This window comes from Phyllobates terribilis, unplaced genomic scaffold (genome assembly GCF_046119375.1).
Source record: "Phyllobates terribilis strain yellow unplaced genomic scaffold, ASM4611937v1 Scaffold_13__5_contigs__length_258822181, whole genome shotgun sequence".
Classification (NCBI taxonomy): domain Eukaryota; kingdom Metazoa; phylum Chordata; class Amphibia; order Anura; family Dendrobatidae; genus Phyllobates; species Phyllobates terribilis.
This window is the reverse complement of record NW_027362773.1, coordinates 139,879,475-139,895,152: the sequence shown is the minus strand read 5'-3', so window position 1 is coordinate 139,895,152 and position 15,678 is coordinate 139,879,475. Positions and strand designations below refer to the sequence as shown.

The 15,678-nt window shown below is 44.3% G+C and overlaps 1 protein-coding gene across 2 annotated transcripts in view; it reads right to left on the bottom strand.

The window, feature by feature from the left end:
* Positions 1-14,831, bottom strand: part of B4GALNT4 (beta-1,4-N-acetyl-galactosaminyltransferase 4) — an 86,991-nt gene extending 72,160 nt beyond the window's left edge. Inside the window, exons 1-4 of one of the 2 annotated variants that reach the window (XM_073658739.1) lie at positions 14,246-14,831; positions 9,822-10,062; positions 996-1,099; positions 829-921 (exon numbers count right to left, since the gene is read on the bottom strand). In XM_073658739.1, coding sequence (XP_073514840.1) covers positions 829-921; positions 996-1,099; positions 9,822-9,972 — 348 coding nt within the window. In that variant the 5' untranslated portion in view covers positions 9,973-10,062; positions 14,246-14,831. The remainder of the gene's footprint in view (positions 1-828; positions 922-995; positions 1,100-9,821; positions 10,063-14,245) is intronic. The other variant, XM_073658738.1, reaches the window with a different exon arrangement.
* Between the last annotated feature and the right edge of the window lie 847 nt (positions 14,832-15,678).

Genomic DNA, 15,678 nt, shown 5'->3' with positions numbered 1-15,678 from the left:
TCACCCCTCTCTGCCACACATTGCCAACCAGTGTCTGAGATTGCTAGATCAGCTGCCGAGCTGTGACTGGCAGCATCTGGGACAGAGGGGTGAATGTGCACACTGCCAAAGAAGACATAAGAAAGGGTCAGTTACACTGCAAGCAGAGATTTCACATGCTGCGCTCCAAAAGAAACAAATGTGAATATCTCTGCAATGGAGCAACCCAGCGCAAAATGGAAAATAGTGGCAAAATCAGGGCAGCTCGGGGATTTTTACAAAGCATTTAACATATTTTTTTTAGCAAGTGACAGGTCCTCTTTACGTTTACCGCTATATGACCTATTTTCAGAGCAGCTTTGTGTTCTGGCTCATAAAGGGGAGTCACCAAAAAAGGCATTCTTCTTCTGTGATTTTTCCAAAAGAGGCAATTTAAGTTACATTATAGATTTGGATAATTACAGTCCACCTAGTATACGTGCTTAGTTACATACAACAACTGATCAACGTGGTGGGCCGCTGTCTCTGGTCAGATCGGCTCAGTTTTTCTCAGCGACAGCAAGGTCAGCCCATTATAATCAGTGGCTGAGAACGCGGCTGTCCAGAAAAGGATGTGCAGAGTCAACAGCGAACAAAGCAGCATGTTACTTTTCTAGTGCGGAACATATATTTACTGGTAATTTAGGTGGCAATGCGCTTTGATGTATGGTCGTCATTACCTCTCTGGCTGTACTAACATTTCCTACTGTCTTCCTAAGGAAGAAACTAGGTCACAGACACTGCAGCTTCATTTCGCTGCACGGATCAAATCAGCCCTGCGTTACTGAATTGCAAGAAGAAAGCACTTACCTTCTCATCCCAGGGCACAGGGGTATCGGTGAGGTTCACCTGTTCTAGGCTCGGATGCATTCGCTGGCTTCTCTTCCATCCAAGGGCGTCCATCTGTAGTAAGGAACAAAGTGTTAAAATGTCTTCAGCACTCAAAGGCCTTCATTCCCATACCTTGTATTGCTTACAGTAGGGAGTTCCTCGCTGGAGTCTCCGGCTTGAGAGTGAGGAGGAGAGGCCTGCACCTTACCCGTTTTTCGGCCGGCATCCGTTCCTTCAAGTTTTTCTCCATCTGGTCGTAAAATGGAAAATTACAGTAAGACAAAACTAAATACAACTAAGCGAGTGTTCATACAGCATATTTGGACATGGATCAAAAAAAAAAAAATAAATAAATGTTGGTGCTTTTATTGATTTTTTTCTCCCCATACAGAACAGAAAAAAACATTATGTGCACTCTGCTTTCCCATTGAAATCAATAGGAGCCTTATTCAAACAGAATCTGAAGCTTTTTTTTTTTTTTTTTTTTTTTTTATATCCTGCTCCAAAATCCACATCAGTATGAACATACAATGACAGCTCTGTTTAGCCTGGGCACGCTCACAGTAATACATTGATTACTCACCCCAATACACTGATGACCTCAGGGTGCAGAACGTTACACCAAGGTAAGAAGTTTGCACATTTTCAGGTGATAAAATCATTAATGTACTATTAAAAGAGATACTCTGGGTGGAGGGAGACTTTACACATTTTGTTAGGGGTAAAAAAGTTCTAGCCAGCACTACCATTCTTGTCTTAAAGAGGTTGTCCAGCATTAGGATACAAGTATGCAGTCACTCTATGTGACTACAGACTTGTGAATCCTTGCAGCGTGCACAATGCGTACTGTGAGGATTCTCCGGTGCCGGGATCGGCAAGGGCATGACCGCAAGTATGTGATTTGCATGCATGCAGTCACATGCATACTAGACGTGTGCGGCCTTGCTCAATGGAAGAGTATAGAGAGGCTGGACATGTCTAGTTGGAATGTGGCCGGAAGTAAGCAAATCGTATATTTGCGTTCACATGACTGCCCACTTCTGGCACTGGAAAATCTTCACAGTGCGCAGTGCCTGCTTTTGCGAGGATTCACAAATCCACAGTCATAAAGAGTGACTGCATACTTGTACCCTAAGGCCGGACAACCCCTTTATGTAATATAGCACTGGCTACTAAAAAATCGCTAGCATGATCCCAGCCTCTGATTGGACGTATAACATTTACCATTAGATACTTGTAAATTGTTGACAGCTTTGCAGCATTTCCGAGCATCTCACTGATGGTGAGACTGGAGCCCAAGCCACAGAACTGGACCCCCATATATATCAAATTAATGGGGTCTGATCCCACCAATTTGGCCAGCACTGGCCAACCTTCTTATATGAGTATGGCGGGGCTCCCCACTCTTCCCCAACAGATGATGTGGAAGGAAAGAAGAACTAGACAATGAATACAACATCACTATGCCCCATCGTTTTGCTTCTGTAGGAGATAAGCTGTCGCCATTCTTCCGATGCTCGGCAAGCGTACGGAGGGGATGCGAGCCAAGGCTGTCGGTAGACCGCTGTCTAAGGTCCATGGCCAGCTTTAGATATGCCTTGAAAATACAGGACCTTGTCCCCCCAAGGGACACACTAAATTCCAAACTGGCCTTTTGTACTACTGTGACTTTGCAGTGTGGGAGGAAACCCAACAACATGGCGGAGCGGCCCTTGGTTGGATTCTAAGGGAACAGTGCCGAGTCTCTGTACTGCCCTACATAAATACCGCAGCACTGCAAGCCATCGGCAGAATGGCCTCTCCGTGCCTGGAAATCTCCCTTGCCCTAAAGATTTCTATATTTTCATCTCCTGAAGAAGACCCCCCAAAAACCTCATGAATTTTATACAAGCTTAAAGGGGTTGTCCACTACTCAACCCTTTCTCAATTACTAGATTCCCCCATGTAAAATAAAAACAGCCTATACGCTCCTCTGGTGTTGTTCCATCGACGACGGGGCTCACATATCATTGTTATGTCACGTGAGCCCTGCAATCAGCGGCCGTATCGTGGGAACATTTTTGGTAATAAATTGGTGAATGAGGAAGTCTATAGTCTTTATTTCTGTCTTTTTATGTCTTTCAGGTCCTCTTTTCTGGACTACTTCGGATTCGGCGGATTACTTCGGACCTGCATGGGATTTTTTTTTTTCAATAAATTGGTGAACAAGGGTTAGTGTGGGGGTGTCTTTATTCACATAAAGCGTTTTTTTTTTTTCTGTGTGTTTTTATTACCGGGTTAGTAGTGGGGATGTCTGATAAACATCTCTCCATTACTAACTCCAGGGCTTGATGTCAGCTGTGTTTTTGGACAAATCACAGCTGTCATCAACCCCAACTACCATTACCCCGATTGCCATCACACCAAGGCAATATGGATGAGCCAGGAAAAGCACCAGAATTGGTGCATCCAATGTGATGAGTCAATTCAGGAGTGGCTGTGGGCTGGAAAGTGCCCAATAACCAGCCTAATAATATAAGCCCGCAGCTGTCTGCTTTACCTTGGCTGGTAAATAGGGGAGACCCCACATAATTTTTTTACATTTATTAGATTAAACAAGGCTAAAAAAAAACCTTTAGTGCCATATGAGAGGCACTAAAGGGTGCAAGTTTATTATATTTGGGGGCTTGTGACAGTATATATCCCTCTCTCTATTCTGACAGTTCGGGCTGTGAATTTACCTTATGAAATGTCGCCGGTTTCTGACCCAGGACCAGAGAGCATGTATGAATTATATATACTCCCGGCCAGTGGGAGCAGCCTTGCTCCATACACTTGAATAGAGTGATACAATTCAATACAATTATATAGATGGAGGCCACGCTCTCTGGACGGGAGTATGTACAACTCATACATAGCCTCCGGTCCTGACTCAGATACAGGCGAATCCCGGCAGCAAACAGTGTGTGTGCTGGGGGGGATTCATAAGTCTGCTGTCACACAGAGTGACTGCAGACTTTTTGGTTTGGACCGGACAACCCCTTTAAATGCGAGCCTGTCAGCAGAAAATGACTATTTAAATCAAGCATCGGCACTCGGTGCACCCTTGGTGTGGCCAAGCAGTTCAGTGTACCTGCCCACATTCTTGTTTTCCATCTATCTACACTTTGACTATTAAGTTAGGGCTGTCAATGAAGGAAGAAATTGGGGTAGAAATATATAGAAACCAAGTAGGTAAGAAGGCGCACTAGGCTGTGTGCACTGAGCGCCTGTGCTTGGTTTGAACAGTCATTTTGTGCTCACAGATTTCTTTGAGGCGTAACTGACATTTTAAAAAACTTGTGACATATCTGAAGTTTTGACCATTGAAGGTCTGAGTGCGGAGGTCCCCAACAATAGTGGAAATAAAGGGGGAGCAGAACAGAGCATTTATGGATCATGAAAAGTTCGGGAGATTGTACAATGCCATCTTCTCCAAGGAAAGAAAACGGATAAAGAAGCATAAAGCTCAGTTGATTTAAGCTGCAGGTTTGGAAGTGTTTCCGCGCTCTCCGGAATACGACACAATTAGTGGTATAATAAAATTGTAGGTTTATTGTCAACGCGTTTCAGAGTCCACCAACTTCTTCAGGACAACCATACATGAAAATCTGGATTTCTTTACAATAAAGCTCAGTTGAGCACTTTTGCATCCTTCCTTTTAGTGACCCATGGGGGACCATAACTCACGTTAAGGACATGTTCACAAGTACAAATTTGCTACAATATAGTTTTCAAAATCTGCAATAAAATATGCACAAGTTACATACAGAGTAGTAAAATCCATAAGACGACATGTTGTAGATTTAGGTCAATTTCCTCTGTGCATTTTCTTTCTTTCAGTGCAAAATCTCAAATCTTACTGCGAATGTAACACAATAGCAACCACAAATCTGGAGAATATATATATGAATATATATCTGTCCTGGTTTTTCTAGTGAACTGCAAACATCTAATTTCTATGGCCAATTTCAGAGAATAATGTTTTCCAGAGTTTTTCCAACACATGACTAGGAAACAAAACCCGAGACCGAAGCTCTCAACCTCGCGGCATAAATCCCGTTCTGCCTGCATTGTACATGTTACAGGTTATACTGAAGGATGAGCTCAGGATTACATACAAGACCCGTGGTTAAGCTTACAGGAGACTGTCCAGCTTTGGGGACAATTTGTTTTAATTATGAGGGAATCCATCATGTTTCAAAGACAACAAACTTTTAAAAGTCGGCCAGGACTCTCTAAGCTGATTACTGCGAGACAAGTACCGGATGGCTTCTCCCACCCAAATCCCTTTGATTGACAGGTCTCTCCCTATGTAGAAACAAAAGGAGAAATCTATCAGTCTACTGGACTGGGGCAGGGAGAATCCAGTAGGGAACCCACCTTGGACCAGTCAGCCGAGATAGTCTACAGCCAACATTTCAAAGTATGCTTTCTCTGAAATGTGCAGACAGTATCTGATTTATGCCACCCATGGTTTGGGAAACATGAATCTGTTGCCAGGTTCTCTATGAATGCATGTACTTGGGGTTAAAAATAATTCTTGCAATTGGGTTTCATTAAAAATGTTGCACCGTTTGTCTTTTACAGGCTCTTTGTTTCTTTGCACACTCGACTTTGATGTGGTCTGTGGTCATAAATCATCTGATTAGAGGTAAAAAAGACAGATAAAAGAGTGACAAACTCTCCAGTAAGATCAGAACTAGCTCATTGACGGATTCACATATAAAGGGAACCCGTCACTTGATCCATGCTGCCCAAACCGCGAGCAGCATGAATTGCAGCCAGTTGTATTATTCTCGCAAATGTTTCGGCATTTCAGAGAAAATATACTTTGAAGATCCGGACGGGGATCATAACTGGAGAAGAGACTAGTCCGGCAATGCCCCTGCCCAGTGCTGCCTCAGGTGATTGATGGGTCTCTCCATACCAACAAACGTGGGAGAGACCCGCCAGACACCTGAAGCGGCACTGGGAAGACCTGGCCGGGAGCGGTCTCCAACTATGGTTCCTGGATATTCAAGATATATTTTCTCTGAAATGTTGGAGCATTTCAGACAATATTATACCTTCTCACAATTGAACAGCCAGGCTGTGATTCATGATGCCCATAGTTTTGCTAATTTGCTGCAGTGTTATAAAAAAAACATCAGCATGTCAGTAGCAGACAGTAATAGACTCCAGGAGCAGCGGCAAAGACTCAGCGCTAGACCCAGGGTGGATGAGAAAAGCAAAAGTTATTTTTAAACAAACTGCTGCCGGGGCACAGTGGTTTTCCGACACTGGAAATACCCTTTAATAATAGTATGCTATGATACAACAGTGTTCAGAAATATTATACTCCGAGACGACTCTTCAAGGGGTTCTCCATTACTTGGAGAACCCCTTCTGAATCCCTATGTCTTCCCCCAGTAAAATAATAACACCTTTACTAACCTTCGTGACAGCGCTTTTCCACTGGTATCGGCACTGGCTCTCCTGGGGATGGCATGACATTGTTACAGTATGTCACGCGAGCCCTGCAGCCATTCAGCGTTGGCATCACTCTCCTCTCCTACAGATCATCAAAAGGAAAAGAGAGAACAGCCACAGCTCTCACTTTCTCTGGACGTCAATTACGTCGGTGGTAAAGGAAAGTGATTGGCAGCAGTGATTGTGTGACATAACAGTGTCACGCCATCCCCGGGAGAGCTAGTGCCGATACCAATGGAACAGCACTGGCATCAGAGGGGAGTACAAGGGTTATTTTAATGAAGAGGGGCTACATACGGATTCAGAAGGGGCAGTCCAAGTAGTGGACAACCCCCTTCAAGTAAGATTAAATACAACTTTAAATATTGGTCCACAAGCAGTGATCTTCTTCATAAACATAGGATGTACTCAATGTGCTGAAAATATAATGGTCAGATGAGGAAATTAAAGTGAACCAACTGCAAATAAAGTAGTGACATCCAGGGTAATCCAGCGACAATACACGTCGTGCACAATGGGAGAACCCTATGTAGGGTACCTGGAGGTTTTATAAATGGATGCTAAGCTTCACTTTAGGACCCACTACACCAACAAAACAAAGTACACTGAGAAAGAATGTAGTTTAGCTCTTGAGCAAGGAGAGAGTTAATGAAGCACCCTAAACACATAGGCGGTCTCTTCCTGGCACTCGGAGAGACTGTGAGCGTGCCCAGACTAAATAGAGACTGCTCTGAATGGAAGTCTTTCATGGCAAACTCCTCTAGTCTCAGTTTGGAAACTTAAACCAGGAACCGTGAAACCAATCACTTCTAAAGGAGGAGCAGCAGCAGCTAGTGAGAGAAGAAGATCTCCGAGCACTAAGTATATCAAAGGCAGAATACTACCGGCTTCTGGATGACTGCAGAAAATGTCCGAACACAAGCAGACAGACCTGCATTTCTTTCCTTTGTTCTAAAGTAAAACATGTCACTACTCGCTGAGCAAAACCAAAACACCTCCAAGTGTAAAGTGCCCTGAGAGTAACCCACAAGCATCCAGCAGAGCTCTGTGCTCAACTGTGCTACTTCTCTTGTCTCATAAATGGAAAAAAAGAGAGAAAAAGAAATAAAAAAATAAATAAAATAATAATAAAAAAAAAGATCTCCATTGTGCTGGATCAGATTTTCATCAGACTTTGCTCCATTTTTATCAGGAGTCATTTTCAAATATGCTGAAAAAAAAATAAATTCTCCTATCCATTAGGCTATGTTCACATGCAGCGCTTTTGCCAAAAACCTGTTCTCTTGGCAATAATATGCTGCGTTCAAAACGTGTTTTCGCAGCATATTTTGGGTGCATTTTACTTAGTCTATAGTGCATGTTTTAATAAAGTTAATTTTATTGACCAAAAATGCCACAAAAAGATTTGTTGAGTTTTTTGCAGCTTTTTTTTCCCCCACTTTCTTTATGTGCAAAAAACGCTGAAAGAATTCACATGCTGCAGATTTCTAATTCAGCCAGGGAAAAAAAAGCATGAGATTTTCACAGGCTGCAGCTTTTAATTTGCAATCTCAATCACTTTGCTGATACTAGGAAATCCTTCAGAAATCTGAGCAGAAAAAAAACGCAACAAAAAGTGCAATGTGTGCACAGACCCTAAAGATTTTTATTTGTCTATCGGAAGGGTCTTGGAATATAAGATTTACAACGTATGCAATGAATATAGTCAATTACCATCAAGTCCTTGTTCCCCCCCCCCCCCCCATTTTAAATACTGGCCCAACAAAGGACATAGCAAATAGACCGCATTGTTCCTTGCTCAATCTGAGCCACGGAAATACAGCCACGCGACTGTATGTACAAAAATGTAATTTACTTATGTAAAAAAAAACCAAAAAAAAACTACCTTTAAAGGTGCTAATGCAGGAGCCTCCATAGTCTGCAGTCATGGATGTAGCTGATAATTATCACACATTTACAGTACTATTAACCATTTCAATTCAGTTTTATTTGCACTGCATCAATCCCATAGCTGGACGTGCCTTTTATCACTGTTCATCCTGATCTTCCTAGTTCGTGAATGTCAACTCATGGAGCAGGGAAAATATACAAAGATCTATGTCCCGGGCAGGGGCTGTGCAGACATTGGAATGGCTGACTTTGGCTATGTTCACACATCATGTTTTTTTTAGCGTTACAAATCTATTGCAAAACATGGTCTTCAAGGGCATTTTGTTCAGGATTTTTCCTGCAGTTTTAGTGCGCTTTTTTCACTGTCCTTCTGTCTCTTTTTATGCATGTACATAAAGTTCTGTGAAAAAAAAGAAGCCCATTCAATTTTGGCATCAAAAACGCTGATGCAAATTTTGATGCATTTTTTTTTCACCACCCATTACTTCCTATGGGTGAAAAAACGCTGAAAGAAGTGCCATGCTCTATTTTCCAAAAAAAAACAAAAAACATGCAAAGCACAAAATCCTGAACAAAACAAAAAAAAACGATGTGTGAACAGAGAATTCTGGTTTCTCATAGACTTTGCTGGTACTGCAAAACGCAGCTGAAATTTGGCATAAAAATCTGCATAAAAAAAACGCTGAAAAAAACATGATATGTGAACGTAGACTAAGTGGCAGTATCGTACTTGTGCAGGAAACCAAGATACCTTAGAAATGGAATATTTGGACACTTCACATACAAGGGCACACAAGGATTTCATGTTTGTATAAACATAATCCATTGTAGGAGGAGATAGAAGATATACAGAAGCTTCTGCACACAGAGCAGAGTGATCTGCTATGGAGAGCAGAGTGTACAGGTCAGGGGGATTAGATCTCCTGTGACTAATCACTTTCATATAAAACCATATCACCGCTCCCAGTGCTGCCTGCTACAATCCAGTCATATGTGTACAGTGCTGCAGGTCTTTCCTGGGCACACACATCCCTCTGTTAGTGAGGGGATCCCACAGCTTCACCTCCTCCCTGCTACTCCTCTCTTGCCAGCTGGAAGAACCATGCTTGATTCACAGGAACAGCAAAGGGAGGGGAGCGACGGGGCTCGCCAAGTGAATACCGAGTTATAACAAGCCACTGAGATCCCTAATTACAGGGCTCCTCCCATCAACAAAGCCAAAAGTGGCCAAAATCCCAATCTTTCATATTTTCTAAATGAAGATTCTCTCAAGACACAGCGGCCTGATTGCTATGCATGGGGATCCTGCACAGCTGCCGTACAAAAAGTATTCCTATTCCACATGTTGCAGAACTGAGGTGCTAGAAGAGATTTACACATGAAAATCTGATGCAATGCAAAGTTAAATCACAGATTCGGCTCAGCTACATCTGCATGCACGTTTCTCGAGTAACTGCTCTTCTGTTGCAAAAGCAATATCTAAGTATTCGGAGTTAAAATCTGGTTTAGCAAAAAAAGAACAATACTATGGCAATGAGTTGCAATATAGGAAAACAATGTAGGTAAGGTGCAATAAAAAAAAAAGAAATTACCTTTACTGTAGACGAATGGCAGCCGAAGAGCTTTGCCCTGCCGTGCAAGACTGATATGTAGGTAGGTGACCCAGACGGCTGAGGTTAGTAGCACCAACAAGAGCAGCAGTTTAAACTGCCTACGGATCTTCTTCACTGGCAACCAAGGCATCCTGCCGGCACCATCACCAGGCGCAGCGGTGGGGCCGCGGGCTGGCCTCCCTCACACACTTTCAGAGCACATCAAGCCAAAGGGGGTTGTCTGTCAGTGTCAGTGGAGAAATGCAGTCAGGTGGGGCATATGGTTTTCCAGTTTAAGAACAATGTGTTTCACTTATCTGTAAATATTGATCTTACATTGTAAACATAAAAGAAACAAAGTAATAAAGCAATCAACGGAAAACAAAAATAGATATACTGTATATGACACATCTCTTCTGTGGGTCCATGACCAGGCTATTGCCACAGGATGAGGCTAACATTACCGGTAAGGAATAGGTTAATATTATTTGATCTAGTAGTCTGAATTCACAAGACAAAAGGTCTATCACTGGGCGGGCAAGACATCGGAAAACTGTGAAGCCCTCTGTGGGTCCCAGAATGGGACATTTTTAAGTGCTAATCTTCAAATCAATATATGACACTTCGGATTATGTTCACACTGAGGGGTTTTTTTAAGGACTTTTTGGAGCAGAAACTCTCCAAAGTTATGTGCACATGGAGTCTTCCCAGAAGCCATCTAAAAAAAAAAAAAAAGGGGGAGCGCAAAAGCTTCCAATAAAATGAACATAACACGCGGGAACATCAAAACGACACTGCTGTGCACATTTTTCCGTCTTAAGTCGGTTCGGAAACCCTGAAGCGTTTAGAAGAAGTGACATGCTCATTCTTTGGGTTGTTTTAACTCGGAAGTATAGAGTGAAAGATGTTGGAAGAGTGAAATGTAGTCAAGTATAGATTAAAAAACACCACAAGGATGATGGCAAAGCCGCCTCAAGAAAATGACCGCCGGCTTTTTCTGGAAGCAGTTTCGCCTGGGAAATTTTGGCTGCTACACTGGCGTCTAAGTGGAGCTGTGTGCACATACCCAAAGTCTCTGTGCACACAAAGTCTTTTTGAAGAATTTCTGGAGCGGAAACTCCAAGTTTTTGGAGGCGTTTTGAAATTTTTGAGGACGATTTGGAGTTTCTGCTTCAAAATCTCCTTAAAAAACACCTCAATGTGCAGAAAGCCAAAGGGTGCGTTCACACAGAGTCATTTTGGAGCAGAAACTGAGTGGAAACTCCAAATCATCAGCAAAAAAGATTGTGTGCACATACCCCAACTCTTTAACCAAAACTAGTTAGTTTTTTTTAATTCATCCTGTTTTTGGAGAGTTTCTGTACCAAAACACCCTTACACAAAGAGAAAGTAATTATTAGTTAGAGCTCATACTAGAGCCATGGCTGTGTTTTCTTTTACCAGTGCAAAGCCCCACTGTGGTGCCCTCTGTATATAAACACCCTGGCCAATGCAGAGTGGATTGTTGGTGGCAGTCATCACCTATGATACATGCCCAAGCTGTCCCTATGGCTAATACAATATGACTGGTGAAGAAAGGATGAACTTGAAGGACCTTGGTCTTTTTTCAACCTATGTAACTACACTGCTCAAAAAAATATAAAGGGAACACTCAAATCACACATCCTAGATCTGAATGAATGAATGAAATATTCTCATTGAATACTTTGTTCTGTACAAAGTTAAATGTGCTGACAACAAACTCACACAAAAATCATCAATGGAAATCAAATTTATTAACCAATGGAGGCCTGGATTTGGAGTCACCCCCAAAATTAAAGTGGAAAAACACACTACAGGCTGATCCAACTTTGATATAATGTCCTTAAAACAAGTCAAAATGAGGCTCAGTATTGTGTGTAGCCTCTACGTGCCTGTATGACCTCCCTACAATGCCTGGGCATGCTCCTGATGAGGTTGCGGATGGTCTCCTGTGGGATCTCCTCCCAGACCTGGACTAAAGCATCCGCCAACTCCTGGACAGTCTGTGATGCAACGTGACGTTGGTGGATGGAGCGAGACATGATGTCCCAGATGTGCTCAATCGGATTCAGGTCTGGGGAACGGGTGGGCCAGTCCATAGCTTCAATGCCTTCATCTTGCAGGAACTGCTGACACACTCTAGCCACATGAGGTCTGGCATTGTCCTGCATTAGGAGGAACCCAGGGCCAACCGCACCAGCATATGGTCTCACAAGGGGTCTGAGGATCTCATCTCGGTACCTAATGGCAGTCAGACTACCTCTGGCGAGCACATGGAGGGCTATGCGGCCCTCCAAAGAAATGCCACCCCACACCATTACTGACTCACTGCCAAACAGGTCATGCTGAAGGATGTTGCAGGCAGCAGATCGCTCTCCACGGTGTCTCCAGACTCTGTCACATGTGCTCAGTGTGAACCTGCTTTCATCTGTGAAGAGCATAGGGCGCCAGCGGCGATTTTGCCAATCCTGGTGTTCTGTGGCAAATTCCAAGCTTCCTGCATGGTGTTGGGCTGTGAGCACAACCCCCATCTGTGGACGTCGGGCCCTCATACCACCCTCATGGAGTCGGTTTCTAACCGTTTGCGCAGACACATGCATATTTGTGTCCTGCTGGAGGTCATTTTGCAGGGCTCTGGCAGTGCTCCTCCTGTTCTTCCTTGCACAAAGGCGGAGGTAGCGGTCCTGCTGCTGGGTTGTTGCCCTCCTACGGCCCCCTCCACGTCTCCTGGTGTACTGGTCTGTCTCCTGGTAGCGCCTCCAGCCTCTGGACACTACGCTGACAGACACAGCGAACCTTCTTGCCATAGCTCGCCTTGATGTGCCATCCTGGATGAGCTGCACTACCTGAGCAACTTATGTGGGTTGTAGAGTCCGTCTCAGGCTACCACGAGTGTGAAAGCACAACCAACATTCAAAAGTGACCAAAACATCAGCCAGAAAGCATTGGTACTGAGATGTAGTCTGTGGTCCCCACCTGCAGAGCCGCTCCTTTATTGAGGGTGTCTTGATAATTGCCAATAATTTCCATCTATTGTCTATTCCATTTGCACAACAGCATGTGAAATTGATTGTCAATCAGTGTTGCTTCCTAAGTGGACAGTTTGATTTTACAGAAGTTTGATTTACTTATATTCTGTTGTTTAAGTGCTCCCCTTATTTTTTTGAGCAGTGTATATATCTGTCTGAGAAATCCAGGGACCAGGACACCAGAAGTCATCCTTTGGAAACTATCAGTACAGAAAAATCACAATGTTTTTGCCTTGCAGGGCTTTTATCAAGTCATAAAAAAGCAAGATATGCATAGACCCTGCCAGGCTGAAACATTGTGATTTTTAAACACTAATAAAGTTACCAATGGAGGATGTCTGGTGCCCGAATTCCTGCACTGAGGCACGGTATACATGCCAGTCCTGGCTGCAACGAGGCACGGTATACATGCCAGTCCTGGCTGCAACGAGGCACGGTATACATGCCAGTCCTGGCTGCAACGAGGCACGGTATACATGCCAGTCCTGGCTGCAACGAGGCACGGTATACATGCCAGTCCTGGCTGCAACGAGGCACGGTATACATGCCAGTCCTGGCTGCAACGAGGCACGGTATACATGCCAGTCCTGGCTGCAACGAGGCACGGTATACATGCCAGTCCTGGCTGCAACGAGGCACGGTATACATGCCAGTCCTGGCTGCAACGAGGCACGGTATACATGCCAGTCCTGGCTGCAACGAGGCACGGTATACATGCCAGTCCTGGCTGCAACGAGGCACGGTATACATGCCAGTCCTGGCTGCTACGAGGCACGGTATACATGCCAGTCCTGGCTGCTACGAGGCACGGTATACATGCCAGTCCTGGCTGCTACGAGGCACGGTATACATGCCAGTCCTGGCTGCTACGAGGCACGGTATACATGCCAGTCCTGGCTGCAACGAGGCACGGTATACATGCCAGTCCTGGCTGCAACGAGGCACGGTATACATGCCAGTCCTGGCTGCAACGAGGCACGGTATACATGCCAGTCCTGGCTGCAACGAGGCACAGTATACATGCCAGTCCTGGCTGCTACGAGGCACAGTATACATGCCAGTCCTGGCTGCAACGAGGCACAGTATACATGCCAGTCCTGGCTGCAATGGATCACTGTCAGATTTTGCAGGGACTGTAGGCTGAGCAGGGAATACTGTATCACTCTTCTGACAATCCTTCCATCTATGGCTACACAGTAAACATAAGGCACCATGCAGATGCAGCCAGCCATCACTGTGAGAGGTGACACTCTCCAGACACACAGTGAGGAGCAGCTCTCCTCCTCCAGGACACAGCAGTCACAGACACCTTCCACCACCGTCTCTGCACTGCAAATAGCCGACACGAGAGACACGCACATGATTCCCACTCACCCTGAAGCTGTCACTCAAGTGATGCATTCTATCCACAGGCCCAGTGTGAGGTCGCCCCCTCCCCTCTCACCAGCTCTCCGGGGGTCGGTCACTCACTGTCTGGGTGTCCTTCACGCCCCTCTTCGCGTTCTTCACATGATTACCATCTCACCCCACAGGTGTCTCAATGCCAGGACGTCTCTTTTTTTCCCTACCAGCGACTGTCTATTTTTCTTTGCATCCTCTCTTCACTCATTGGTAGCGGTCTCTATTCCCGTCAAATCAGAGAACTGAATGGAGCGTCCTGAACTCTTCTTGTCTCACTCCTCTCAAGTAGCTTAGCTGTCCCAGCCTCAGCCTGGAGCCGTCTCTTTCTTCTCCTCCTGTCTCTCTCTCTCCCTGTTTCTCTGTCTCCTCTACAGAGCATCAACGCTGCAGAGCAACCAACCCTGAAACGGGACCACTCTGAACACTGGCATGCGCCATCCAATCAAACGTCTTCGATTTAGAAGCTGACCAATCGAATGCCTAGGCTAACGGGACCACAAAGAGGTAAGTTGCACCCGGCGTCCATCTCCACGCCAACGCGCGCACACCTTGCGGGCTAAACCATTCTGTATCCGGGGGCGGCCGAGGCAATATTGCTTTTTTATATATGCCGCTATCCATATCATTTTCTCCAAACCTTTGTCATTTTAAATTATAAAGTTGATTTCGATTTAAATAACATAGGTTATAGTTAATACAAGGGGTTATTTGGGTTGCAGTCTAATAAACACGACAATATATCCCCCTATGAGATAGGATGGTAGGTTCCAAGTTGATGAGAGGAGCCTTTGTGGTTTGCAGTGATGCTAAGAGCTGATCCAGGATGCAGCATTGTGTACTTTGGAAATAAAAGCAGCATTTATAGGGAGTGTGGATGGAGAATGAGGGATTGGTGTGCTGGGTTACATAATATCAATGAAGATATGTGTGATTTATAGTGTGTATATATTGTATATATCAGGGGTGGACATATCATTAGTGCAACCTGTGTGGCTGCATAGGGGCCCAAGAGGTAAGGGGGCCCATTTCTACCTCCAAAGCATTTTTAGGGGCTCTTGAGCTGCAAAGGCCCCATATATTGTTCTTGCGCAGTGGCCCTTTTCTGTCTGTATCCCCCAGTGATATATATATATATATATATATATATATATATATATATATATATATACAGTACAGACCAGAAGTTTGGACACACCTCATTTAAAGATTTTTCTCTATTTTCATGACTGAAAATTGTACATTCACACTGAAGGCATCAAAACTATGAATTAACACATGTGGAATTCTATACTTAACAAAAAAGTGTGAAACAACTGAAAATATGTCTGATATTCTAGGTTCTTCAAAGTAGCCACCTTTTGCTTTCATGACTGCTTTGCACACTCTTGGCATTCTCTTGATGAGCT